The 25,654-nt window shown below is 33.3% G+C and overlaps 2 protein-coding genes across 2 annotated transcripts; one reads left to right on the top strand and one right to left on the bottom strand.

Annotated features, from left to right (window-relative positions):
• Positions 1 to 8,885: 8,885 nt before the first annotated feature.
• LOC139896093 (ankyrin repeat-containing protein At5g02620-like) lies at positions 8,886 to 12,990 on the top strand. The gene is made up of 4 exons (XM_071878676.1): positions 8,886 to 9,079; positions 9,958 to 10,340; positions 11,245 to 11,654; positions 11,947 to 12,990. The coding sequence occupies exons 2-4, from the start codon at positions 10,007 to 10,009 to the stop codon at positions 12,823 to 12,825; spliced, it is 1,623 nt and encodes a 540-aa protein (XP_071734777.1). The 5' UTR covers positions 8,886 to 9,079; positions 9,958 to 10,006; the 3' UTR covers positions 12,826 to 12,990.
• A 10,138-nt stretch (positions 12,991 to 23,128) lies between these two features.
• Positions 23,129 to 24,139, bottom strand: LOC139899971 (probable membrane-associated kinase regulator 4). Its single transcript, XM_071882790.1, has one exon. The coding sequence runs from the start codon at positions 24,137 to 24,139 to the stop codon at positions 23,129 to 23,131; it is 1,011 nt and encodes a 336-aa protein (XP_071738891.1).
• Between the last annotated feature and the right edge of the window lie 1,515 nt (positions 24,140 to 25,654).

The following is a 25,654-nucleotide window of genomic DNA, read 5'->3' as shown; positions in this document are numbered from 1 at the left end:
AAAACAGCCCCGGTTTCACTACAACGGTGTATATCCGATTTTATGGTGTTCATCGTGTTTCCAGGTTTTAAATCATTAAGTTAGCATATCATATAGATATAGAACATGTGTTTAGTTGATTTTAAAAGTTAAGTTAGAAGGATTAACTTTTGTTTGCGAACAAGTTTAGAATTAACTAAACTATGTTCTAGTGATTACAAGTTTAAACCTTCGAATAAGATAGCTTTATGTGTATGAATCGAATGATGTTATGAACATCATTACTACCTCAAGTTTTCTGGATAAAACTACTGGAAATGAGAAAAATGGATCTAGCTTCAAAGGATCCTTGGATGGCTTGAAAGTTCTTGAAGCAGAATCATGACACGAAAACAGTTCAAGTAAGATTTTCACTCGAAATAAGATTGTTATAGTTGTAGAAATTGAATCAAAGTTTGAATATGAATATTACCTTGAATTATAAAGATAACCTACTATAAATAACAAAGGTTTCTTGATCTTAGATGATTACTTAGAATGGATTAGAAAGCTTGGAAGTAGACTTGCAAACTTGGAAGTATTCTTGATTTTTATGAAACTATATTTATGAAATTTATGAAGAACACTTAGAACTTGAAGATGGAACTTGAGAGAGATCAATTAGATGAAGAAAATTGAAGAATTAAAGTGTTTGTAGGTGTTTTTGGTCGTTGGTATATGGATTAGATATAAAGGATATGTAATTTTGTTTTCATGTAAATAAGTCATGAATGATTACTAATATTTTTGTAATTTTATGAGATATTTCATGCTAGTTGCCAAATGATGGTTCCCACATGTGTTAGGTGACTCACATGGGCTGCTAAGAGCTGATCATTGGAGTGTATATACCAATAGTACTTACATCTAAAAGCTGTGTATTGTACGAGTACGATTACGGGTGCATACGAGTAGAATTGTTGATGAAACTGAACGAGGATGTAATTGTAAGCATTTTTGTTAAGTAGAAGTACTTTGATATGTGTCTTGAAGTCTTTCAAAAGTATAAGAATACATATCAAAACACAATATGTATATACATTCTAATGGAGTCGTTAAGTCTTCGTTAGTCGTTACATGTAAGTGTTGTTTTGAAACCTTTAAGTTAACGATCTCAATTAATGTTGTTAACCCAATATTTATTATATCAAATGAGATGTTAAATTATTATATTTTCATAATATTATTATGTATGAATATCTCTTAATATGATATATATACATTAAAATATCGTTACAACGATAATCGTTACATATAAGTCTCGTTTCGTAATTCTTGAGTTAGTAGTCTTGTTTTTACATATGTAGTTCATTGTTAACACACTTAATGATATATTTAAATATCATTTTATCATGTTAAATATAGTGTATCAATATCTTAATATGATACATATGTATTTAGTAGACGTTATCATAACGATAATCGTTATATATATCATTTCGAGTTTCTTAACTTAGTAATCTCATTTCTTATGTATATTACACATTGTTAATATACTTAGTGAGATACTTACTCATCATAATCTCATGTCAACCACATATATATGTCTATATATACCACAACATGTAGTTTTTACAAATTTGTAACGTTCGTGAATCGCCGGTCAACTTGGGTGATCAATTGTCTATATGAAACTTATTTCATTTAATCAAGTCTTAACAAGTTTGATTGCTTAACAAGTTGGAAACATTTAGTCATGTAAATATCAATCTTAATTAATATATATAAACATGGAAAAGTTCGGGTCACTACAGGAAAGATGTACCAAGATCTTAAGAAACATTTTTGGTTGCCGGGTATGAAAGCTGATATTGCTAAATACGTAGGAGAATGTTTGGCGTGTTCTAAGGTTAAAGCTGAATATCAGAAATCATCAGGTCTACTTCAACAACCCGAAATTCCGGAATGGAAATGGGAAAACATTACCATGGATTTTATTACTAAATTGCCAAGGACTGCAAGTGGTTATGATACTATTTGGGTAATAGTCGATCATCTCACCAAATCAGCACATTTTCTACCAATGCGAGAAGATGATAAAATGGAAAAATTAGCACGATTATACTTGAAGGAAGTCGTCTCCAGATACGGAGTACCAATCTCTATTATCTCTGATAGAGACGGTAGATTTGTTTCAAGGTTTTGGCAAACGTTACAACAAGCATTGGGAACTCGTCTAGATATGAGTACTGCCTATCATCCACAAACCGATGGGCAGAATGAAAGGACGATACAGACTCTTGAAGACATGCCATGAGCATGTGTTATTGATTTTGGAAACAGTTGGGATCGACATCTACCGTTAGCAGAATTTTCCTACAACAACAGTTACCACTCGAGTATTGAGATGGCACCGTTTGAGGCACTTTATGGCAGAAAGTGCAGGTCTCCGATTTGTTGGATTGAAGTGGGGGATAGACAAATTACGGGTCCAGAAATAATCCAAGAAACTACCGAGAAAATCATTCAAATTCAACAATGGTAGAAAACCGCCCAAAGTCGACAAAAGAGCTACGCGGACAGTAAAAGAAAAGATATAGAATTTGAAATTGGTGACATGGTCATGCTTAAGGTATCACCTTGGAAAGGTGTTGTTCGATTTGGTAAACGGGGGAAACTGAATCCAAGGTACATTAGACCATTCAAGATTATAGATCGTGTCGGACCAGTAGCTTATCGACTTGAATTACCTCAACAACTCGCTGGCGTACATGATACTTTTCACGTATTGAATCTGAATAAATGTTTAGCCAAAGAAGATCTCACTATTCCTTTAGACGAAATCCAAATCAATGAAAAACTTCAATTCATTGAAGAACCCGTCGAAATAATGGATCGTGAGGTTAAAGGACTTAAGAAAAATAAGATACCAATCGTTAAGGTTCGATGAAATGCTAGTAGGGGACCCAAGTTCACCTGGGAGCGTGAAGATCAGATGAAGAAGAAATACCCACACTTATTTCCAGAAGATACGCCAACATCTCCTACTGCCTGAAATTTCGGGACGAAATTTATTTAACGGGTAGGTACTGTGGTGACCCAAACTTTTCCATGATTATATATTATATGAGATTAATATTTACATGAATAAATGTTTCCAACATGTTAAGCAATCAAACTTGTTAAGACTTGATTAATTGAAATGAGTTTATGTAGACAATTGACCACCCAGTTTGTCTGATGATTCAAGAACGTCATAACTTGTGATAATTATATAATCGTTTTTTTTATGATGTAAGTTTTTATTTTATATATCTATATAAGAAGAAATACAATTAAATCAAATATGTACAAGTAAAACACTATTTGTTACAGTAAAACATTATTTGCTACAGTAAAACACTATTTGCTACAGAAAACACTATTTGCTACAGTAAATTTTCGCTTGCTACAGTAAAATACTATTTGCTACGGTAAAACACTATTTGCTAAGTGAACACTATTTACTACAGTAAACACTATTTACTCGTATTCAATCCGTATTTATACTCGTACAATACTCAACTTCTATATGTATATATTATTGGTATATACACTTCAATGATCAGCTCTTAGCAGCCTTAAATGATTAACCAACATGTGGAAACCATTACTTATCTTCAAGTATGAATTATTACACAAAATAACAAAATGAGGAGCCTTTGTTTCCATGATAAAATCACGCCACCACCACCATCATTTACTACATCATTTCCATTCTATAATTTCACATACAAATCCTCTGTAATTACCTACTCCAAGAACACTTGAAAGATCAGGAACATCCAAATTATCTCAGTAATTTTTTTCTTTCTAATTCAAGGTAATACTCATATTCAAACTTTGATTCAATTTCTATAACTATAACAATCTTAATTCAAGTAGTAATCTTACTTGAACTTGTTTTCGTGTTATGATTCTACTTCAAGAACTTCCAAGCCATCAAAGATCCTTTGAAGCTCAAGTTAATTTATCATCATTTCCAGTAGGTTTACCTACTATACTTGAGGTAGTGATGATGTTCATAACATCATTCGATTCATATATATATATATATATATATATATATATATATATATATATATATATATATATATATATATATATATATCTTATTCGAAGATTTAAACTTGTAATCACTAAAACATAGTTTAGTTAATTCTAAACTTGTTCGCAAACCAAGTTAATCCTTCTAACTTAACTTTTAAAATCAACTAAACTCATGTTCTATGTCTATATGATATGCTAACTTAATGATTTAAAACCTGGAAACACGAAGAACACCGTAAAACCGGACATACGCCGTCGTAGTAAAATCGGGGGTTGTTTTGGGTTAGATAATTAAAAACTATGATAAACTTTGATTTAAAAGTTGTTCTTCTGGAAAATGATTTTTCTTATGAACATGAAACTATATCCAAAAATAATGGTTAAACTCAAAGTGGAAGTATGCTTTTCAAAATGGTCAACATGATGTCGTTCTTTAGACGGAAATGACTACCTCTTACAAAAATGACTTGTAACCTGTATTTCCGACTATAAACTTATACTTTTTCTGTTTAGTTTCATAAATTTCAGTTCATTATGAAACCATAGCAACTTGATTCACTCAAAACGGATTTAAAACGAAGAAGTTATGGGTAAAACAAAATTGGATATTTTTGCTTATTTTAGCTACGTGAAACTTTGTAACAAACCTATACTAACCATAACTTAACTAACTTATATTGTATTATACATGTATTCTAACATATATTATGTAATCTTGATAGACCATAGACACGTATACAATGTTTTGGCATATCATGTCGACGTCATCTATATATATTATTTGGAACAACCATAGACACTCTATATGCGGTAATGTTCGAGTTAGCTATACAGGGTTGAGGTTGATTCCAAAATAATATATATACCTTGAGTTGTGATCGAGTCTGAGACTTGTATACACGGGGTCGTGGATTGATTCGAGATAATATATATCGATTTATTTCTGTACTATTAACTGTGAACTACTAACTGTGGACTACTAACGTTGGAATGCTGATTTAACAACTTAAAACGTTAACATGTAATAAAAATGTTGTGAATATATTTCGATCATATTTTGATATATATATATATATATATATATATATATATATATATATATATATATATATATATATATATATATATATATATATATATATATATATATATATATATATATATATATATATATATATATTTGTTATAGGTTCGTGAATCAACCCGTGGCCAAGTTTAAATCTCGACGAATTGAAAATCTGTGAAAGTGAGTTATAGTCCCATTTTTACTATCTAATATTTTTGGGATGAGAATACATGCAGCTTTTTAAATGTTTTACAAAATAGACACAAGTACTCAAAACTACATTCTATGGTTGGATTATTAAACCGAATATCACCCCTTTTAGCTTGGTAACCTAAGAATTAGGCAGACGAGAGGTTCTGTTCCTAATTGACGCGAATCCTAAAGATAGATCTATTGGGCCTAACAACCCCCATTCAGGTTATGGATGGCTTTAGTACTTCGAGATTATTATTATTATACAGACGAGAGGTTCTGTTTGGGGATATTCTATGCATTAAAGTTAATGTCGGTTACCAGGTGTTCAATTCATATGAATGATTTTATCTTTATGCAGACGAGAGGTTCTGCTTATAAATATGAAAATCTTGTGGTCTATTATTACAATTTGATATATATATATATATATATATATATATATATATATATATATATATATATATATATATATATATATATATATATATATATATATATATATATATATATATATATATATATATATATATATATATGTATATATATAGGCTAAACCTATAACTCACCAACATTTTTGTTGATATTTTAAGCATGTTTATTCTCAGGTGATTATTAAGAGCTTTCGTTGTTGCATGCTAGTTAAAGACAAGATTTGGAGTCAGCATGCTTGTATAATATCGTTTAAAAACTGCATTCGGAAAATAAATTGTTGTATAATATTATTGTAATCCATTATGTAACGGACGTGTGAAAAAGTGTATTTTAGATTATCATCACTTGATAATCTTTGTTATGTCTAATAAACCTTTATCGATAAAATAAAGGTTATGGTTTGTTTTAAAAACGAATGCAGTCTTTGAAAAACGTCTCATATAGAGGTCAAAACCTCGCAACGAAATCAATTAATATGAAACGTTTATAATTAATATGAATGGGACATTTCAACCCAAGCGGTGTCCCCGTGGGAAACTTGTTCCATCACATAGTGACGCACCTGTTCAAAAGAAGCATAAAAGACCGACCGTTTCCTCCTCGTCAAAGCGCGCTCGTACTGGTATGTTTCGAGTTTCTTTTGTTACGTACTTTGCTTACGCATTGACGTTACTGATCATTATTACTTTTACCCCCTAATGCAAAAGGGGGCGTGAACAAACCTCACCCGTCCCCCATTCAAGTCGATAGTGATTCCTCCGTCGAAAAACAGTGTCCTAATTCGACGAGTTCTGCTAAAGGTTAGCGTGTCCAAAGCCCCGGGCCGAGCATTGGGTCTTCTGGCGACGAAATGTCTATAATGAGGGACACCGTGATGAGCCTTTGCGGTAGGCTTGATAAGGCGTAACAGGCCAACAAGGAGATACATGCGCTACTAGATTGTGCCAACCGCCAAAATAGCGGTCGTGAGGTAACTATTCGTGCGCTTAGGGCACAGTGCGCTGATTCAGAGCGGCGGGCGAAGTCGGCTGTTCATGAGTTAGGGGTATTAAAGGCATGTCTTCCTCGCATAGTGGATCATGCTTTAAATAGCGATGCTGTGAATGATCGCTACGAGGATGCTTTGAAAGCCATACAGGATGTTGAGCGCCTCCACTTTTGGGACATTGTGAAGGAGCATATTCAGGTGCCTACCGTTCTTCCTAAAGCTATCCTGGATTGCCTTATTCCCGAGGCGCGCGAAGCTGCCAGGGAGGCTTGCAGAGCCTTGCGCCACATTCCTATTCCTCGACTTGAGGAGTTGTTACGTGATTCGCGAGTGACGGCGTAAGACATAGTGGATTCTAAGTTGTAGGTTTACTTTGTAATGTCATAATGCGTTATGGCGCGTGTAATATTTTGTAGCATGTGTATTTTGGAAAAATAAAAAATAAAAAATACGGCATTACGCCACACGAGCCAATCGGGTATGCGTATCATTACGCCACACGACTCCAGATCGGAGGTTGTGGGTCGCTACCGGGCAGAAAAAACATTAATTATGCCGGAGAAGGAAAGGAAAAACGAAGAGGCATCAACTACTGGCGAGATGCCGGTGGTTGGTGAGGAGAAACGTACATGAAGACCTCAAAACGGCAGAAGGATCGCCGGAAAAAGTGTATGTGGTGCCGGAAAATGAAAAAGAGAACGGGAAGGGAGAGCTCGGGTTATGCCAAGGGAGAGAGGGAAAAATTTAGAGAGCTTGATACCTAAAAAAAATACATATTATTCTCAAATATTTTTTAAAAGTAAGAGTGCGTTAAATAAAATTGAATAAGTAATCACTGAATAATTCAAATGTTCTGAATGTAGTTGATTATGAATTATAATACGAGTAACATCTTTGATAATGGATTTATATAAACGACGAGAATGATGTAAAATTATCTTATTACGGAGTAACATTTGCCATAAATAAAAAATATTATTTTTCTTTAATAAGTGTATTAATATAATGTTAAGAGAATATTACGTGTTTAATGGTTAAAATTTATAACTATGAATGGTTCTACACTGGATGCTAAATTATTTAGCACTATATATCATTTAGAGGTTAGAAACAAGCACATTGAATGCTTAATGATTTAACATTTGACTCTGAACTACTAAGCTAAGAGGTAATCAAACACACCCTAAATTTATCATTTTCTCCATTTTTTATTTTTGTATCACGAAATATGTAAATAAACATATTTTAAGAAGTTTCATCAAATTGTTAATCTTACATCACTTTTTATACAATACTTAATTCATGATTATGTTTAGTCTAAGTTAAACAATATTTTAGTATGCAGTGGGGGAGGTGGAGTTTTGCCGTTCATGCTTTTAAATTGGGTCGGGTTTTCTCTGGAAAGTCAGCAGTTGAAAGCGAGTTATTTAACTGTGGGAGATAAACGCATGAGTGGTTTAGTCTTCATGAGTGATCCCGAACTACTCTTCAAACAAATTAATGATGTGTATTGAAGTAGTGTCATATCCCCTTGCCCTTCGGCGAATGTTTCAAGAACCGAACTTTTACAAAATAAAGGTCAAGATATGAATCAGCACTAAATTAGTTTATTGGTCTTTTATTATTAAAAAGTTCACTTTTTTAGATTGACATGCATGTTGCTGTCTTACTGATAGGTTTTTTCCTTTTTTTTTTTTTTTTTTTTGGTTTGAAAGACTCTTACATTGGAGTGAAGATGGTGTATACATATTGGCTTTGTAATTTTCTGCTTAGAAGTGCATTGCATTTGATTATGCTAAAAATATCTTATGATGTAAATAAGGAATACCATGTTTCCATAATATAAATCTAGTCTCAAAAAGATCATGCTCTATAATAAAACAAAAATAATAAATAAATGGAAAAAATATATATAAATTACTAAAATATTGAAATAAGAATCTTTCATGTGCAAATCACTCAAATAGAGTTATATATTTCACATACCTTATCTTTTTGATATCTAGAAGAAGCAATAATAAATACTTATAGATATTTAATGAATTAATAATATCAAATGAAAATAATTGGATGATTGGTCACATAAAAACAAATACATGACTGTACCACACTACTCAAGCAACATATAATTTACTTCATCTAGTGTTTAAGCAAACCATTTTTTCTCTCCATTCTTTGAATTCACAAGACCCTACACTTTTTCAATCAATGTCACCAAAATTATGGTTGTTGTCATGAGTCTCCCTAAATGTTTTTAACAACCTTTTGTTTCGTTTATAATCTATTTGCAATATCCTAAATAGATTTAGTTATCCGGACACCGCCAAGAATCTCTGTTCCTCACTACCCAGGTAAAATAAAGTTATCATAAATTTATGCTTAAAGTTTTGGTAAGTTTGAAGTTTTATTTTTGTTTAATATTGTTGAGTATTGGTTCCAGTTGGTTAAACCAGTTATGGGGCATATGATATGATCATATGAGAGCATATGAGTTGCTTTTTGGCTAAAAAAAATCAACACTTACATATATCAGGCCACCATACGTTACAATCATCTTTAATTATAGTGTGAAATGAAAAGATTTTTGGTTTAAATTGTCAAGCTTTATACTTATATACCTATGTAAGTGACCGAAAGGCTTTCGGCCTAGCGATAGGCGTATCAATCAAAACGTTGTGGTAGAGCCAGTCGCAAGAATTTAAGTATCCGGAACGAGGTAAAAAAGGCACATAGACTCTAATAAATAATATAAGCTATTTAAAAAGACGACAACCAACGAATAAAAAAGGTCATCTGATTGTTTTTCTTAACCTATATTGTGTTTCTCCTTCGCTCCTTGAATTGTGTTTCCTTAGTTCGCGTCTTTCTCAAATATTTTATTGTGCATGTATTTATAAAAGAAATTGGCCCCCTAAATACCCCGTGTCCTGAGCGGTCGATCAGCTTGCTTTCCTTTAAGCCAGCCTATGTTGTGGGTTCACGTCTCGAATGTGACATCTTTGTATTAAATACAGTTGTTAGTGTTCGGAATTTTTGTCCTTTTGAAGAAAATAATTATGTAACTAGTAGATAATTTTGAACCCCCCATTTATAACTCATGGGCTACTATATTATCTATATCTTTAATCCACCTATATATTTCTTGTATTCTTAATGAGCTTCTAGAAAAAGTTTTGATCTTTATAGTTTTATGAAAATAATGTGATATGGGTGCCTTTCTTTGTTATAGAAAAAACTGAGATAGAATCAGTGGGTTTTTTTTTCGTAAACTCGATTCAATGGATTCTCCAGCTGCTACCAAGAAATTTGATCGAAGTTTAAGCAGAAACAAGACTATGGAGAAAAAAGATGATACATGTTTGCATATTGCTGTTAGGACAGGCGACTTAGGAGTTGCTTTAAAGATTCTAGGTAGTTATGATCAAGAAAAGTCGATTGAATTGTTATTGAAGAAGAATCAATCGGGTGAAACGCCTCTTTATGTTGCTGCTGAATATGGTTGTGTTGAATTAGTGAAAGAGATGATTAAGTATTACGATTTTGAAGCTGCAAGTATTAAGGCCAAGAACGGGTTTGATGCCTTCCATATCGCGGCGAAACAAGGAAATCTTGGTAAGGCCGGTTAATTTGAACTTAATTAATTAACAGAATTTCTAATTGTTTGTATGTACTAAATGTGATTTATATATGATGTAAGTTGACGGTTGACTTAATGTGTATATATGACTTAAAGTCCGGTTATATAGGTCTTAGTTTCTAATTGGGTAGAGATTGTGGATCAAGCTTCTTTGGGGCTACATAATGCATAAAGTTCCTGTGGGCCATGTGCATTTAGTGTTTTTTGTATGAACCATAAGAAGAAAAAGGAACATGTAAAAAACATGAGGTTTAATAAAATGTTTGAAGAGTACTAATTTAACGACTAATAGAGTAACTTGCTAATGCTATAAATAAATTGGTGTACATTGGAGGTTTTTCTCTATTTACTTTAACCGGCAAGTATTTTGACCTAATCGGGTTAATTCCGACTGTTTTTGACCCTTTCCTTCCCGCCACCCCCACAAAAAAAAAATAAAAAATGTTGTGTTAACAATGAAGTTTGAACTCGAGACCTGCCAACGACCGTGATCTTGTGATGGTTGCTAATGCTATAAATAGAAAAAATATTGATCTCAAAAGTCAAAGCATAATACTGTTTTTGGAAAGGAGGGATGAATTGCATAACTCTTGTGTTGCTTGTTCTTTTTTAATTACATTATTTCCATACTCAGCATAAAATTTCCTTCTTTATTACAGTATATAGTCTAAAGTCTAGGCTTTTCAACTATAATCAACTTTAATATTCTATTGTGCAAGTTTTTCAACAAAAGTTAATATGTTTATGAATAAGTCTATAAAAGCTAGCTTGTAATTTTTTTATTTACCATTTAAGTATTCACATTTTCGTTGCTATATCCTATCAAGTTAGTGTGATCTACAGTGAAATTTTGTAACTTTAATGAAATTTTCATTTCAGAGGTGTTGAAGATTCTTATGGAAATGCATTCAGAGCTTTCAATGACTTTTGATCAAGCTAACAGCACAGCATTGCACACTGCATCAGAGCAAGGCCATATTGAGGTGGTGAATTATCTCTTAGAAAAGAATAGTTGCATGGCTAATATCGCACGAAGCAACCTTAAAACGCCTCTGCATTCTTGTGCAAGGAAAGGCCATTTGGAGGTGGTAAAAGCACTTTTACAAAAAGTACCAGGAATTGTTAGCAGAGCCGATAAGAAGGGTCAAACGGCACTTCATATGGCAGTTAAGGGGCAAAACGTTGAGGTTGTTAACGCGCTTATTGCAGCCGATCGTGCATTGATAAATATGGTTGATAAAAAGGATAACACCGCACTACATATAACCACTCGAAAGGGCCGAACACATGTATGTAATGACTATCTTTCTTAAATCTTAAAGAAGTATATGTGACTTATTAAGTCAAAATGAGAGCTTTTAAAATTCAAACTTGAGATAGAATTCCAGCTCTGAATGGTTCAACACTGAATGCTGAACCATTGAGCACCATTTGTCAGTCATTCAATTCAGAAACAAACGCACTAAATGTTAAATGGTTTAGCATTCAATGTTGAACCATTCAATTGAGATGTAAACAAACACACCCTAAATCAATTTAGTAATCTCATATATTAATGCCCTGCTAATTACTTATATGCAGATTGTTTGTGCATTGCTAAACCACAAGGATATAATCAACAAGAACATAATTAACAAATATGGTGAAACAGCACTTGACACAGCAGAAAAGTTTGCAAGATCTGAAATCGCGATGATATTACAAGAAAACGGCGTCCCAAAAGCGAAATCGATAAAAAACAGACCACCACCATTAACACCGACTGCTCGGGAACTAAAACAAACAGTAAGTGACATCAAACACGGGGTCCATCATCAGCTCGAACACACGCTCCGAACTCAAAAAAGAGTTAAAGGAATTGGAAAACGTATCAATAAATTGCAACTTGAAGGCCTGAACAATGCAATCAATTCAACCACAGTTGTTGCTGTCTTGATTGCAACAGTTACTTTTGCTGCTATATTTCAGTTGCCTGGACAGTATGTCGATGACCCGAAAGATGTCCCGGTTGGATTCACTTTAGGAGAGGGAAACATAGCTTCAAAACCGGGATTTATCGTTTTCTTGATATCCGACTCTTTAGCGTTATTCATTTCATTAGCAGTGGTGGTGGTTCAAACGTCGATTGTAGTAGTGGAGAAACGAGCTAAAAAACAAGTGATGGCAGTTATTAATAAGCTAATGTGGTTAGCTTCTGTGTTCGTTTCAGTTGCGTTTCTTGCACTGTCTTTTATCGTTGTGGGAAACGAAAGATGGTTAGCAGTTGGGGTTACAGTTATTGGATCAGTAACGTTAGCATCGACGTTGGGGACTATGTGTTATTGGGTTATTATGCATAGAATTGAAGCCAATAACATTAAGATTCGGAGGCTTGAGAGGAGTGGCAAATCGGTATCTGGATCAGCCTCGCCACCCACAGATTCTGAAAATGATGATTCCAACAAACTATATGCTATTTAATCATCATAATATTGTATGTTAAGCTCTCTTTTCGTCTTTTTTTTTTTTTTTCGTAACGAAAGTTATCTTTTTGAGGTACTTATGGTACTTATGTTAAACTACAGGTTAAGTTCCACTTCATATGTAAATATTTTTAAAAATAATAAGTAGCAGAAAATTGCCCTACATGTGTGAATCTTTATAATGCAAAGAACACAAATGGCAAAAAAAAAAAAAATGTTTAAAGCAACATTGATGCTTTGGCAAAAGCTGTCATTGCTTAAAGCACCATTAGCCACTTTAAAGATGAAAATCACACTCATGCAGCTTTTTATGCTCAATTACAAACTTATAATCTTTAATTTAAGTTTAAATTGCAAGTAAAGGATTGGTAGTTGATGTAATGATGTTGACTCTGCATAAAGATAATTATAAATTTGTCAAGTAGATGACTTTGACCTTTTTAATTATGTAAAATAACCTGAATCATTAACTTTATATGCTATATCTTTCATCATCTGTTTATACTTTTTGATAACTTTGTTAGTGACATTTCATAAGACTGATAGTTTACTAGGTTAAGGTAAATCATGTTTCTTGAGCAAGAATTAGTCAATGCAAAGCAGTAATGTTACTTATATATTGGCTTGTATATCATATGATAAAAAGTTGTAGATAGCTTTAGCTTTGAAATTTTGGCTATTGAAAAGGGCTAAACTGATTTTAAGTAAAAGAAAAAGAGAAAAGTTGTGACAGATTCCTCACTTTCATGCACTGTACATAAAAAGGTTGATTGTACATGTTCTTCATGTAAAAGTAAAAATGTTAAAAATGTATTTTTTGTATGTTTTCCTCGGTTATTAATAAAGTTTTCGTTACTTTTGTCAAAAAAAAAAAAAATAATAATAATAATAATCAAATTACTTATTACTGTATTAATTAAAAAAAAAAAAAAAAAAGGTAGTATTTGATGATTAGCAGCACATTTTAAAGCAAGAGTTTGAGGTGGACTGATGCATTGCAAACACATAAAAGTAAAAAAATATGAAAACTTTAAACTCTGGGAATAAGTGGGTCCCTTTCTTCTTGCTATTTGACTACCTTTGAATGCATGGCACAGATTTAATTATTCTATTCTTACATGTGATATTAAATTGGATTCATTACCTGCTTTGTGTAAAAGATGCCTTTTTATAATTTCCTGCACTTATAGTTACAGAAAAGGAGCAGAAATCTAATTATGTGAATTTGATGCTCAGTTTGTTTTATGAGTTACTTTTTTTTTTCTGCAACTTTGTTGTGGGCAGGGACTATTAAAGTAAAAAGGTAGCACTTGAGTTAAGGTATACAAATCAACATGTAGTTTCAAGGTAAAATGACCAATTGTAACTTGAAAAACATACTAAAACTGGCAATATTGTAACTTTCTTGGTACATTTAAAAATGAACATTTTTGTCATTACCATGAGTAGTAAATAGTAACTAGGAAGATTTACATTTCAAATTCAAATTTGGAATTCATTTTTCCTAATTATTTTCTACACAAGTTTAACTCTTGTCAATTTTGACAAGTATAACTCATTTGATATTATAAACTATAATTTGACATTTTTCGGAATGAAGTTATATTATTGTACGGTACAATATTGAAATTGAAAACAAATCAAATAATATAATACTAAGTAATAAAATGTGAAATGAGTCGGACTCAACTAATTTTTTTAGATAATAAGTTAATCATGACGTTACAAGAGAAGAAAAATCAATGGACATCAATGTTTTATCCATCAATTGCAAAGAAAACTTTGTTTTGTATATTGACAAAATTGTGCACATTGAAAATTTGATTGTTTTGTATATGACCAAATTAATAAAGATATTGTTGGGTTTAAATTGGTTTCCAATCATGATGAAAGGCCCAAGCCCAACAAATTAGGCTCAAGATGAAGGTTGACCTGGTCAAACATCTAAGGGCATTATTTGAGTCAACTATCCAGCTAATTTCCAGATCAAGAGAGCAGAAAGTTTTTAAGAAAAAGTGTGTGATCTTCAATTTCCGTCTACAGTGACAGCAGTCCAGAAAATCGACGATCCCCGGATATCTAACCGTTGGATCTTCATCAAATTTGGGTTGTGTCTTCCTGACATCAGTTCCAAGGTTTTCAACCGTTGAATTTGTCTAAAGAGGTCTGTAGCTCGAGTTATAGCTTCTGGATCAGACTCCAGTTTTTTGGGTGAAATCATTCCTCTTTTGTCTTTAATTGTTTCATATACTTGTTGATTGTTGTAGTTCAAGAGTATGATAATGTTGTATACATCTAGTTGATCTAGATAAAGATTATTGTATTGCTCTCTTGTTGATGATAGTGGAATTTAAGTGGCTTACGAGTCCCATGATTTTTACTCTCGATTTTGAGAGGTTTTCCACGTAAAAAGTCTTGTGTGTGCTTGAATATTGCTTAGCTACTGATTTGCTACTGATTTGGTATTGTTTAGCTACTGATTTGGGTTGGATTTGGTATAGCTTGTTTATTAGCATCCTCACCGGTTCATACGGGTCGGGAAAGTATTGGATAAACAGGTTTGTTTCCGCTTTGTAGATTGTCCGTTGTGACCATTTTCCCATCAATTGGTATCTAGAGCTTAAGGTTATTTGATTGACTTGTGTGAAAGATGGAAGCTAATACAAGTAAGATGGTTAGTTTAAATGGTTCAAATTATCATGTTTGAAAAGGTAAAATGGAGGATCTTCTTTATGTGAAAGATTATTATTTACCTGTTTTTACTGAGAGTATGCCTGAGGGTAAGTCTGAAGCTCAATGGAAAATTTTACATAGACAGGTATGTGGGTATATTCGGCAGTGGGTTGATGATAATGTAGTGAACCATATTACTGGGGAGACTGATGCTAAAGCCTTATGGAAAAAGCTTGAACAGTTATATGAACGAAAGACTGGGAATAACAAGTTGTTCTTAATTAAACAGTTGATGGGTTTAAAGTATCATGATGGGACTCCTATTACAGATCACCTAAATGCATATCAGGGTATTATTAATCAGCTTGCAGGAATGGGTATCAAGTTTGAGGATGAGGTTCAAGGTCTCTGGTTACTTGGTACGTTACCGGACTCTTGGGAGATTTTTAGGACATCTTTGTCCAACTCTGCACCAAATGGTATTATCACCATGAAATTGGCTAAGGGTAGTATTTTGAATGAAAAGATGAGAAGAAAGTCACAAGATTCCTCTTCACAGTCAGATATCTTGGTCACAGAAATGCGGGGGAGAAGTCATAGTAGAGGTCATGGTAAAAGAGGCAAGAATCGTAATAGCTCAAGAAAAGAAAAGTTTTCTAATGTTGAGTGCTATCATTTTCGTGAAAAAGGGCACACAAAGTGGTATTGTCCACAGTTTAAAAATGAGAAGAAAAAGGCATATGACAAGAATAAACAAAAGAAAAGTGATGGTGGTGATGATGATAAGGTTGAAGTTAACACTATTACAGATGAATTCTTTGTTTGTATTGATTATGATATGATTAATCTTACTCATGATGACGCGAGTTGGATTGTTGATAGTGGTGCTACATATCATGTTGCAATATGTAGGGATCACTTCTCATCTTACACTCCAGGTGACTATGGATTTGCTAGGATGGGTAATGCCGGGTTATCAAAGATCGTTGGTATTGGAGATGTTTGTTTGAAATTTGACACGGGAATAGAGTTAGTTTTGCATAATGTAAAACATGTTTCGGATATGAGACTTAATGTCATTTCAACATGCATTCTTGATGATGATGGTTATCATAGCGATTTTGGTAATGGTATTTGGAAACTAACTCTTGGTTCTATGATAGTGGGAAGAGGTAAGAAAGACTCAAGATTATACTTCACGCGTCCGAAGATCATCCAGAACATTGTCAATGCAGTGGACAATGTTGACTCTACTGAGTTGTGGCATAAAAGACTTGGCCACATGAGTGAAAAGGGGATGTCTATCTTGTTTAAGAAGAATGTGTTGTCGGGTGTTAATGATATTAATTTGAGTAAATGTTCTCACTGTTTGGCAGGGAAACAGACCAGAGTTGTGTTTAAGAGTCATTCTTCTTTTCGAATGGAGAACGTACTTGATCTAGTACATTCGGATGTTTGTGGGCCTATGAAGACTAGGACACTTGGTGGATGTTCTTACTTTGTTACATTCATCGATGATCATTCCAGGAAGGTGTGGGTTTATACCTTAAAGTCAAAGGATCAAGTATTTGAGAAGTTTAAGGAATTTCATGCACTAGTTGAAAGGAAAACGGGGAAGAAACTCAAGTGTATTCGGACTGATAATGGCGGTGAATACATTGGCAGATTTGATGCCTATTTGTGACGATCGCTCCAAATCCATATGGACGAACACGTCATTTATCGATTTCATTGCGAGGTATTTGACCTTTATATGATACGTTTTGTAAACATTGCATTCTTTTGAAAAGGCACACCATAAATGAATATTTAAATCAAAGGTTTTCGACATCTGAAGATTTCTACATATAGACAATCACCGTAAATAATAGTTTACAATAGTACTTCCGTTGACAATGCAGTCAAAATAAGATACATGGTGATGATTTGGTGAATGCAATCTTTCCTTGAAAAATATGCCATGTAAGACTCCATGCACATAGCTTGTCTAACATATAAGTAAACAGCGAAAGACTTCTAGGGAACCTGAGAATAAACATGCTAACAAGTGTCAACACAAAGGTTGGTGAGTTCATAGTTTTAATGTTGCGCATAATCTGTATATAAAGGTGGATCACAAGATTTCAGTTGTTTCATCCAGAAATGTTTATCAAAATATTCTACAAGATTGAGCACCCTGGTAACTAAACTTTAACGTATATATAATAAGTACCCATGTTTTTACATACATGCAACCAACATGTACAATACACGCAATCCGACGTGTACTAAACTCAAATAGCATACGTCTGTTTTATAGTTCAGGCTAGGGTTTCTATACCTGGAACAGACGGGGATGTCAAGCCCTATGGATCTATATACAACTACTCGCGCCCACCAGTTCTTATAACCGGCAGTTACTAGTTACCAAAGCTAAGGGATTTTCGGTTCAAACTCGGTGTATAATTTAGTATATACTTGTATGCATTGCGTTTAAAATAAAGTGTATGTATTCTCAGCCCAAAAATATAGATTGCAAAAGCAATTAAAAAGGAAGCAAATGAAACTCACCTTAGCAGCACATAAAGTTGTTCACCGAAATGTGACCGAAACTCAAAATACCCAAATAACCGTAGATCTCAACCTAGAGAACATATGTTGGTCAATAAATGTTTAACAAGCTATGTCTGGTCATAGTGTATCACAATCCTAATGCTCGAGATCGACATACAAAAGTTATCCAAAGTCATTTCAAAAGGTCAATTTTGACAATAGTTCAACAATACGAGACGTACCTTATATAAGGATTCATTTACTCGGTTAGTAATATTCAAAAATCCAATTTATCAATCTTACAAACAAGTTATTTAAATATTAATTGCAGATTCAAAAGCAATTCCAATTAACGTCAATCATAATTCAGTTGACCATATCTTTTGATTCGTTCATCGAAATTACACGATTTCTAAATGAAAAGTTATTGATTTTTCGCCAGCTTTCCAAAAACATGCATATCATATACCTTTTTATCAGTAATATATGTATTTAATTCGTGATTCATCATAAATTGTTTAACGACGAAATTTAGCATACAAGCATGCATAAATATATATACTCGAGCACTAGACATTGATACACAAATAATATATAAAAGATAAGATATGAATGCTCATGTATCAATATTGTGATTCAATATTGCAGGAAAGTACGTAGACGCAACAGAGATGATAAACACTAGGTTTGACTTGCGAACAGTACCCATGAATATTACCCATAACCTCCATAGCTATAACCCATAGTTTCCTTAGCTCTATCCCTCTTGAAAACCCATTTTGAAATCATTTGGACATCACTCCGTCGTAATATTTCATGTATATTATTATTTTTGTATCGTAAAAATAATAATACTAATACTATTAATAATAAGATTAATAATAATAATCTTAATAATAATAATAATAATAATAATAATAATAATAATAATTAATAAAATAAATACGGAGTAAAATGAATTGAATCAGAAGTAGAAATGGTCGAGCTTTTATAGTGTTGGCCTGAAATTGCCTGCCATGCGATCGCATGGTTTACTAGGCTTCTGGCCATGCGATCGCATGGCCACCTGTCTCCAGCTCACATCTTTTTGTTTCTTTGTTCGTCGACATAATTTTATAATATATATAATATAAATAATTTATATTAATTAATTATATATTATATTATATTCTCGTGTATAGGTGACTTGTAATTTTTATTCCGATGTCTTGTACGTTTACGTTCAACTTATGTCCCGCTTCCGGTTTCCCGAACGCATTTTCGTACGCTTAGAAAACTAGTACTTTTCGTTACGCGACGTGTACCTTTATCAAAAATTAAACTTAATCATTGATAAACTATGTCACTCGAAGTGTAGCTTTAATCAATTAAGTATTTTGGTTATTTGCTTCTATAAATCATCATCTCGTAGTATATACATATACATATATACATTTTCATTTTGAAATAGTGTTTACTGTAGCAAAGTTTTTTTACCGTAGCAAATAGTGATTTTCGAAAACACTGTAGCTTTTCGGGTACTGTAGCAATTCAAAAATACTGTAGCAAATTAGTATTTTACTGGTTCATCTTAAACGTTTTAGTTAACTTATCTAAATATCAATCGAATCAATAATCGAATATTACTATCGTTTACTAAATAACTTGAAATCATATATATATATATATATATATATATATATATATATATATATATATATATATATATATATATATATGCACATTAAGTTATATATATATATATTGTTCGTGAATCTTCGAGAACAGTCAAAGAATAATTGATTACATGAATATAGTTCCAAAACTTTCGTGACTCAACATTACAGACTTTGCTTATCGTGTCGAAAATATTAAATCATTTAAAGATAAAGTTTAAATTTGGTCAAAAGTTTCTGGGTTGTCACACTATTGTAAGGAGAATGGTATTCGGCATCAAAAGACTCCACCAAAGACACCTCAGTTGAATGGCTTAGCAGAGAGGATGAACAGAACTTTGGTTGAGAGAGTTAGATGTTTGCTTTCACATGCAAGGTTGTCCGATTCTTTTGGGGCGAGGCTTTAAATACGGCAGTTCATATTATTAATCTAACCCCTTGTGTACCTTTACGTTTTGATGTTCCTAACAGGGTTTGGAGCGGCAAAGATGTTTCTTACCATCATTTACGAGTCTTTGGATGTAAAGCTTTTGTTCATGTTCCCAAAGATGAAAGGTCAAAGCTTGATATGAAGACTAAGCCATGTGTATTTCTCGGCTATGGTGAAGATGATTTTGGGTACAGGTTATTTGATCCAGTTCAAAAGAAACTTGTACGAAGCCGAGATGTTATTTTTTCAGAAGATCAAATGTTGAAAGATGTTGAGAAGACAGAGTCAGTTCCTCAACATAATGCCGATCTTGTTGATTTAGATCTAGTTACTCCACAACATATTGATTCACATGTTGATGATGATGTTCATGATAATGAACATGGTACTGATGATAATGATGCTCCGGAGCAGGTAGAGATTCCAGTACTAGATATTCCCTCATTTGTCCCACTTAGGCGGTCTACCCGAGACCGTCATCCTTCTGTCAGATATTCTGCTGATGAGTATGTATTACTCACTGATGGGGGAGAACCAGAGTGTTATGCAGAAGCTATGAAAGATGAGCATAAGAAAGAGTGGGGTGAAGCCAGGCAAGATGAGATGAATTCCTTACATGAGAACAATACTTATGAGTTGGTGAAGTTACCTAAAGGCAAGAGAGCTTTGCGAAACAAATGGGTATTAAAAATGAAGACAGATGAGCTTACTTCACAACCAAGGTACAAAGCTAGGTTAGTCGTTAAAGGATTCAGCCAGAAAAAGGGTATTGAGTTTGATGAGATTTTCTCACCGGTTGTGAAGATGGGATCTATTCGAGTGGTTCTTGGGTTAGCTGCTAGTCTTGATCTTGAGGTTGAACAGATGGATGTCAAGACTGCTTTTCTTCACGGTGATTTGGATAAGAAAATCTACATGATGCAACCTGAAGGTTTTCGGGTTAAGGGTAAAGAAAATTATGTTTGTAGACTTCAGAAAAGTCTATATGGGTTGAAGCAAGCACCAAGACAGTGGTATAAGAAGTTTGAGTCGGTTATAGGAAAGCAAGGCTACCGAAAGACAACTTCAGATCATTGTGTTTTCTTTCAGAGGTTTGGTGATGATGATTTCATCATATTGTTGTTATACGTTGATGATATGTTGATTGTTGGTAAAAAAATATTAAAAAAATTGTGCAGTTGAATTGAGAATTGAGCAAGTCTTTTGCTATGAAAGACTTGGGGCCAGCAAAACAGATTCTTGGCATTCGGATTTCTAGAGATAGAGGTGCTAAGACGTTACATATATCATAAGAGCAATACATTGAAAAGGTGCTTAGTAGATTCAACATGGAGAATGCTAAAGTGGTTAGTTCCCCTCTTACTATCAACTTTAAGCTAACAGATAGAGATTGCCCTTCTTCAAAGGAGGATGTTGAGGAGATGGATAAAGTTCCATATGCTTCAGCGGTTGGTAGCTTAATATATGCTATGGTGTGTACTAGACCTGATATAGCTCATGTGGTAGGTGTTGTTAGTCGGTTTATGTCAAATCCGGGTAAGAAGCATTGGGAAGCAGTTAAATGGATTATGAGATACTTACGAGGTACTTCAAAGTTGGGTATCACATTTGGAAATGGAGAGCCGATGCTTGTTGGTTATACAGACTCAGATATGGCAGGAAACAAAGATAACATGAAATCTACTTCTGGATATTTGATGACTTTCGCAGGGAGAGCAGTTTCATGGCAATCAAGGTTGCAAAAGTGTGTTGCATTGTCTACGACCGAGGCTGAATATATGGCAGCAACAGAAGCGTGCAAAGAACTATTGTGGATGAAAAGGTTTCTACAAGGCATTGGGTTTAAGCAATCACGATATGTGGTTCTTTGTGATAATGAGAGTGCGATTCATTTGGCTAGAAATTCTATGTATCATAAGCGGACAAAACATATTGATGTGCGGTATCATTGGATTAGAGAACGTCTTGAAGATGGTTTATTTCAACTTGATAAAGTTCATACCAATGATAATGGTTCCGACATGTTCACAAAGGCTTTAGCAAGTGAGAAGCTCAAGGTATGTTGCTCGATCGCCGGGATGGCGATCCCTTCCTCATAATTGGAAAGGGGGAGATTTGTTGGGTTTAAATTGGTTTCCAATCATGATGAAAGGCCCAAGCCCAACAAATTAGGCCCAAGATGAAGGTTGACCTGGTCAAACATCTAAGGGCATTATTTGAGTCAACTATCCAGCTAATTTCCAGATCAAGAGAGCAGAAAGTTTTCAAGAAAAAGTGTGTGATCTTCAATTTCCGTCTACAGTGACAGCAGTCCAGAAAATCGAAGATCCCCGGAGATCTAACCGTTGGATCTTCATCAAATTTGGGCTGTGTCTTCCTGACATCAGTGCCAAGGTTTTCAACTGTTGAATTCGTCTAAAGAGGTCTGTAGCTCGAGTTATAGCTTCTGGATCAGACTGTAGTTTTTTGGGTGAAATCATTCCTCTTTTGTCTTTAATTGTTTCATATATTTGTTGATTGTTGTAGTTCAAGAGTATGATGATGTTGTATACCTCTAGTTGATCTAGAGAAGGATTATTGTATTGCTCTCTTGTTGATGATAGTGGAATTTAAGTGGCATACGAGTTCCGTGGTTTTTACTCTCGATTTTGAGAGGTTTTTCACGTAAAAAGTCTTGTGTGTATTGTGTGTGCTTGATTATTGCTTAGCTACTGTTTTGCTACTGTTTAGCTACTGATTTGAGTTGGATTTGGTATAGCTTATTTATTAGCATCCTCACCGGTTCATACGGGTCGGGAAAGTATTGGTCAAACGGGTTTGTTTCCGCTTTGTAGATTGTCCGTTGTGATTATTTTCCCATCAGATATACTGTATTTGATTTTTTGTGGAATGTATTTATATGCTCATAAATTTCAAAAGCGAATGGTTGGACATATGATTATATATTTACAAAACAAAGAAAATAATAAATAAAAGCAGATAAAAAGAATATAGCTTATGAAGATTGAACATTAAAAGGTACATTTTGAAAACACTTGGTTTCTTGGATTAAAAACCTGGTGGGATTTTTTACAATGATCAATAGCTGCTTCAATTGAACCTTCAAGCTCTGAGTCGGCACAACTATTCCTCTTTAACTCATAAATTACATTATTAGAATAATTAAATGAAGATGAAGATGAAGAAGATGATGAACCAGAAGCAGAAGTAGATGAACAAGTTGATGATGATGATGATGATGATGTTAATGAAGATGAACATTTTCTCTTAATTGCCCCTGAAAAGGACTTCCTATGGCTGCAATTACTATCAAAAACATCTTCATTCCCCTGCTCTTCAATACCCTCTAAAACATTTGCTAAAGTTGGATATTTTCCTGTTTGAAGTTGCCCAAAACCATTTTTTTTAGTCACTTTTAAGTACTTTTTCAAGAAGTTGTTGTCACACTCTTGTTCAACTTCTTGTTTAACAGATGAGTTCCCATCTGAACCACAACTTGATTTGTTAAACAAAGATTTGAAGTAGCTTCTTGAAGCTTTAAACTTTTGAGTTATTGAAGAATGCTTGATTAACCTAAGTTTCTTGGACCATGGACCATTGTACTTTTTTGGGTGATCACCAATAAATCCTGTTAATTCAGTTGACCATTCAAAGAAATATTCATCTGGGGTGAGTTCAGTACTAACCCTGCAAGATTCAGATGGTGAAATATTGCATGATTGAACCATTGGTGTGGAGAATGTAATGAATTCTTGTTCTTGTTCTTGTTCTTGATTTTGTTTGAATTTAGAATTTTGCAAAAGTGATTTCACCATTTGTACTCTTGGAGGGAGGTGAAGTGGAAGGAGTTTGCCTTTGTAAAAAAGCTCATCAGCTGGTGAATTTGAATGTACATTTGAAGATTCCATTTGAAATTCAAATTCTATGCTTTTTGATGGTGAATTTGCATGTGTTGATGAACTTACTTCCATATCTATGAACTCCTCATCTTCATAGTTGCATGATAAAAGATTTGCAGCCATATTTGGATTACCTAAATGTGTTTGTGTGTGTGCTTTAGGTGTTTTTGAGTCAATATGAGGTTGTGGTGCAATGGTTATGGGATGGGTGTACTCAAAGAGCATCATTTAAAGTGGAGAAGGTGCCAAGTTAGAAACATATGAGATATAAAATGAAAAAATATGTCAGATTTTTGTTATCTTCAAGTAAAGTTTTCTTGAATGCTTCCAAACAAGAAAGTACGGTTAAAAAAACAATTATGGTCCCTTTTACTAGATTGACTAAGCAATGAAAAGATTGCACCTTTTGCTACCTATGTTGTACACTAAAGAGTCGCTCTTTTCATCATGTGAGTGCTTATTGGTGTGAGACTATGATGATTCATTACCTTCACAAAAAGAATGAAGACACATAATTTAATCACAAGGAAGAGAGACATATGCAAGGACTTGACATTATAGCATCACTTTGTTTTGACTAAGACTCAATGTACAAGCTTCTTATGCACAAGTACAATACTTTTTTCCTCATATTGACAAGTCCTCATCAATCTATTTCTAGGTGAACAAGGCTACATGCAACCCATCAAATGTTTAGCAATCATGTGTTCCACATAACAAATTCACACTTGAATTAGAATATTTACACAAACTCAACATAGTAACTATTGACTCATGTACCACTTGTATTTGATTTGATTAATACAGAGTAGTTTAACTTGGCATACTGCATTCCTTCAAGTACATGGTATTTTTGCCGTTGCCAATTTGTCTCTAGCAATTAAAAGTACTCCGTGTCCGTATTTTAAAGCAGATGTACATTTTCCCATACACTTTGGTTTTTAGTATTTTCTATTAAAATTCTATTATTAGGATGTTATTATTAGACTAATTATTTTTTAAAAAAAATCTACGCATGGTGGATGATGTCATAAATCTAAATAATTTTGAATTAAAATTTAATTATTATTATTATTAAATCTTATTAATAATTATTTTAATTATTAAAATTAAATAATTTTGAATTATTTTAATTAATTATTTTGAATTGAGTACGAGAAAGTATAAAAGTTACGCAGAATGAAACCAATTCTAAATTTATATTTTAATTTACACTTTTAAAATAAAATAACAACTAATATTATTTCTTATGATTGGATGTTGATTGTTTATTATGCATTTTCAGTGTTTAATGAAATGTTCAGCTGACGAGTTTCTTAGTCGGACTCCGTGGTTCCACGGGTCATTAAACTAAATGACTTTAACATTTACGTTCACTTAATACCTAAAACATATCATTAAACTGTTTCGTTTAAACAAACTCGTGGTTCCACGGGTCATTTCATTTCATATATTCCTATAATATAGACATCGTAAGAGAGATGGATAAACACTTCATGGGCTTGTTAGTTTTACGTACCTTTCTTTACTTCACTCATTTTCACAAGATTCCAAAGATATATATCATTTTTAAACTTCGAAATATTTGATAGGACCAACCAAAACACATTTTTAAAAGGTTTTTCAGTTCGTAGTAGT

The sequence above is a fragment of the Rutidosis leptorrhynchoides genome, chromosome 3 (genome assembly GCF_046630445.1).
Source record: "Rutidosis leptorrhynchoides isolate AG116_Rl617_1_P2 chromosome 3, CSIRO_AGI_Rlap_v1, whole genome shotgun sequence".
In the NCBI taxonomy this organism is placed as follows: Eukaryota; Viridiplantae; Streptophyta; class Magnoliopsida; order Asterales; family Asteraceae; genus Rutidosis; species Rutidosis leptorrhynchoides.
The sequence above is the reverse complement of the archived record's forward strand: the minus strand, read 5'-3'. Positions and strand labels throughout refer to the sequence as shown.

Excerpts from the sequence above, each read along its gene's own strand:
- LOC139899971 (XM_071882790.1), bottom strand. The coding sequence starts at position 24,139 with ATGGCTGCAAATCTTTTATCATGCAACTATGAAGATGAGGAGTTCATA.
- LOC139896093 (XM_071878676.1), top strand. The coding sequence starts at position 10,007 with ATGGATTCTCCAGCTGCTACCAAGAAATTTGATCGAAGTTTAAGCAGA. Across the intron at positions 10,341-11,244 it reads GGCGAAACAAGGAAATCTTG|AGGTGTTGAAGATTCTTATG; the intron begins GTAAGGCCGGTT and ends TTTTCATTTCAG. Across the intron at positions 11,655-11,946 it reads CTCGAAAGGGCCGAACACAT|ATTGTTTGTGCATTGCTAAA; the intron begins GTATGTAATGAC and ends ACTTATATGCAG.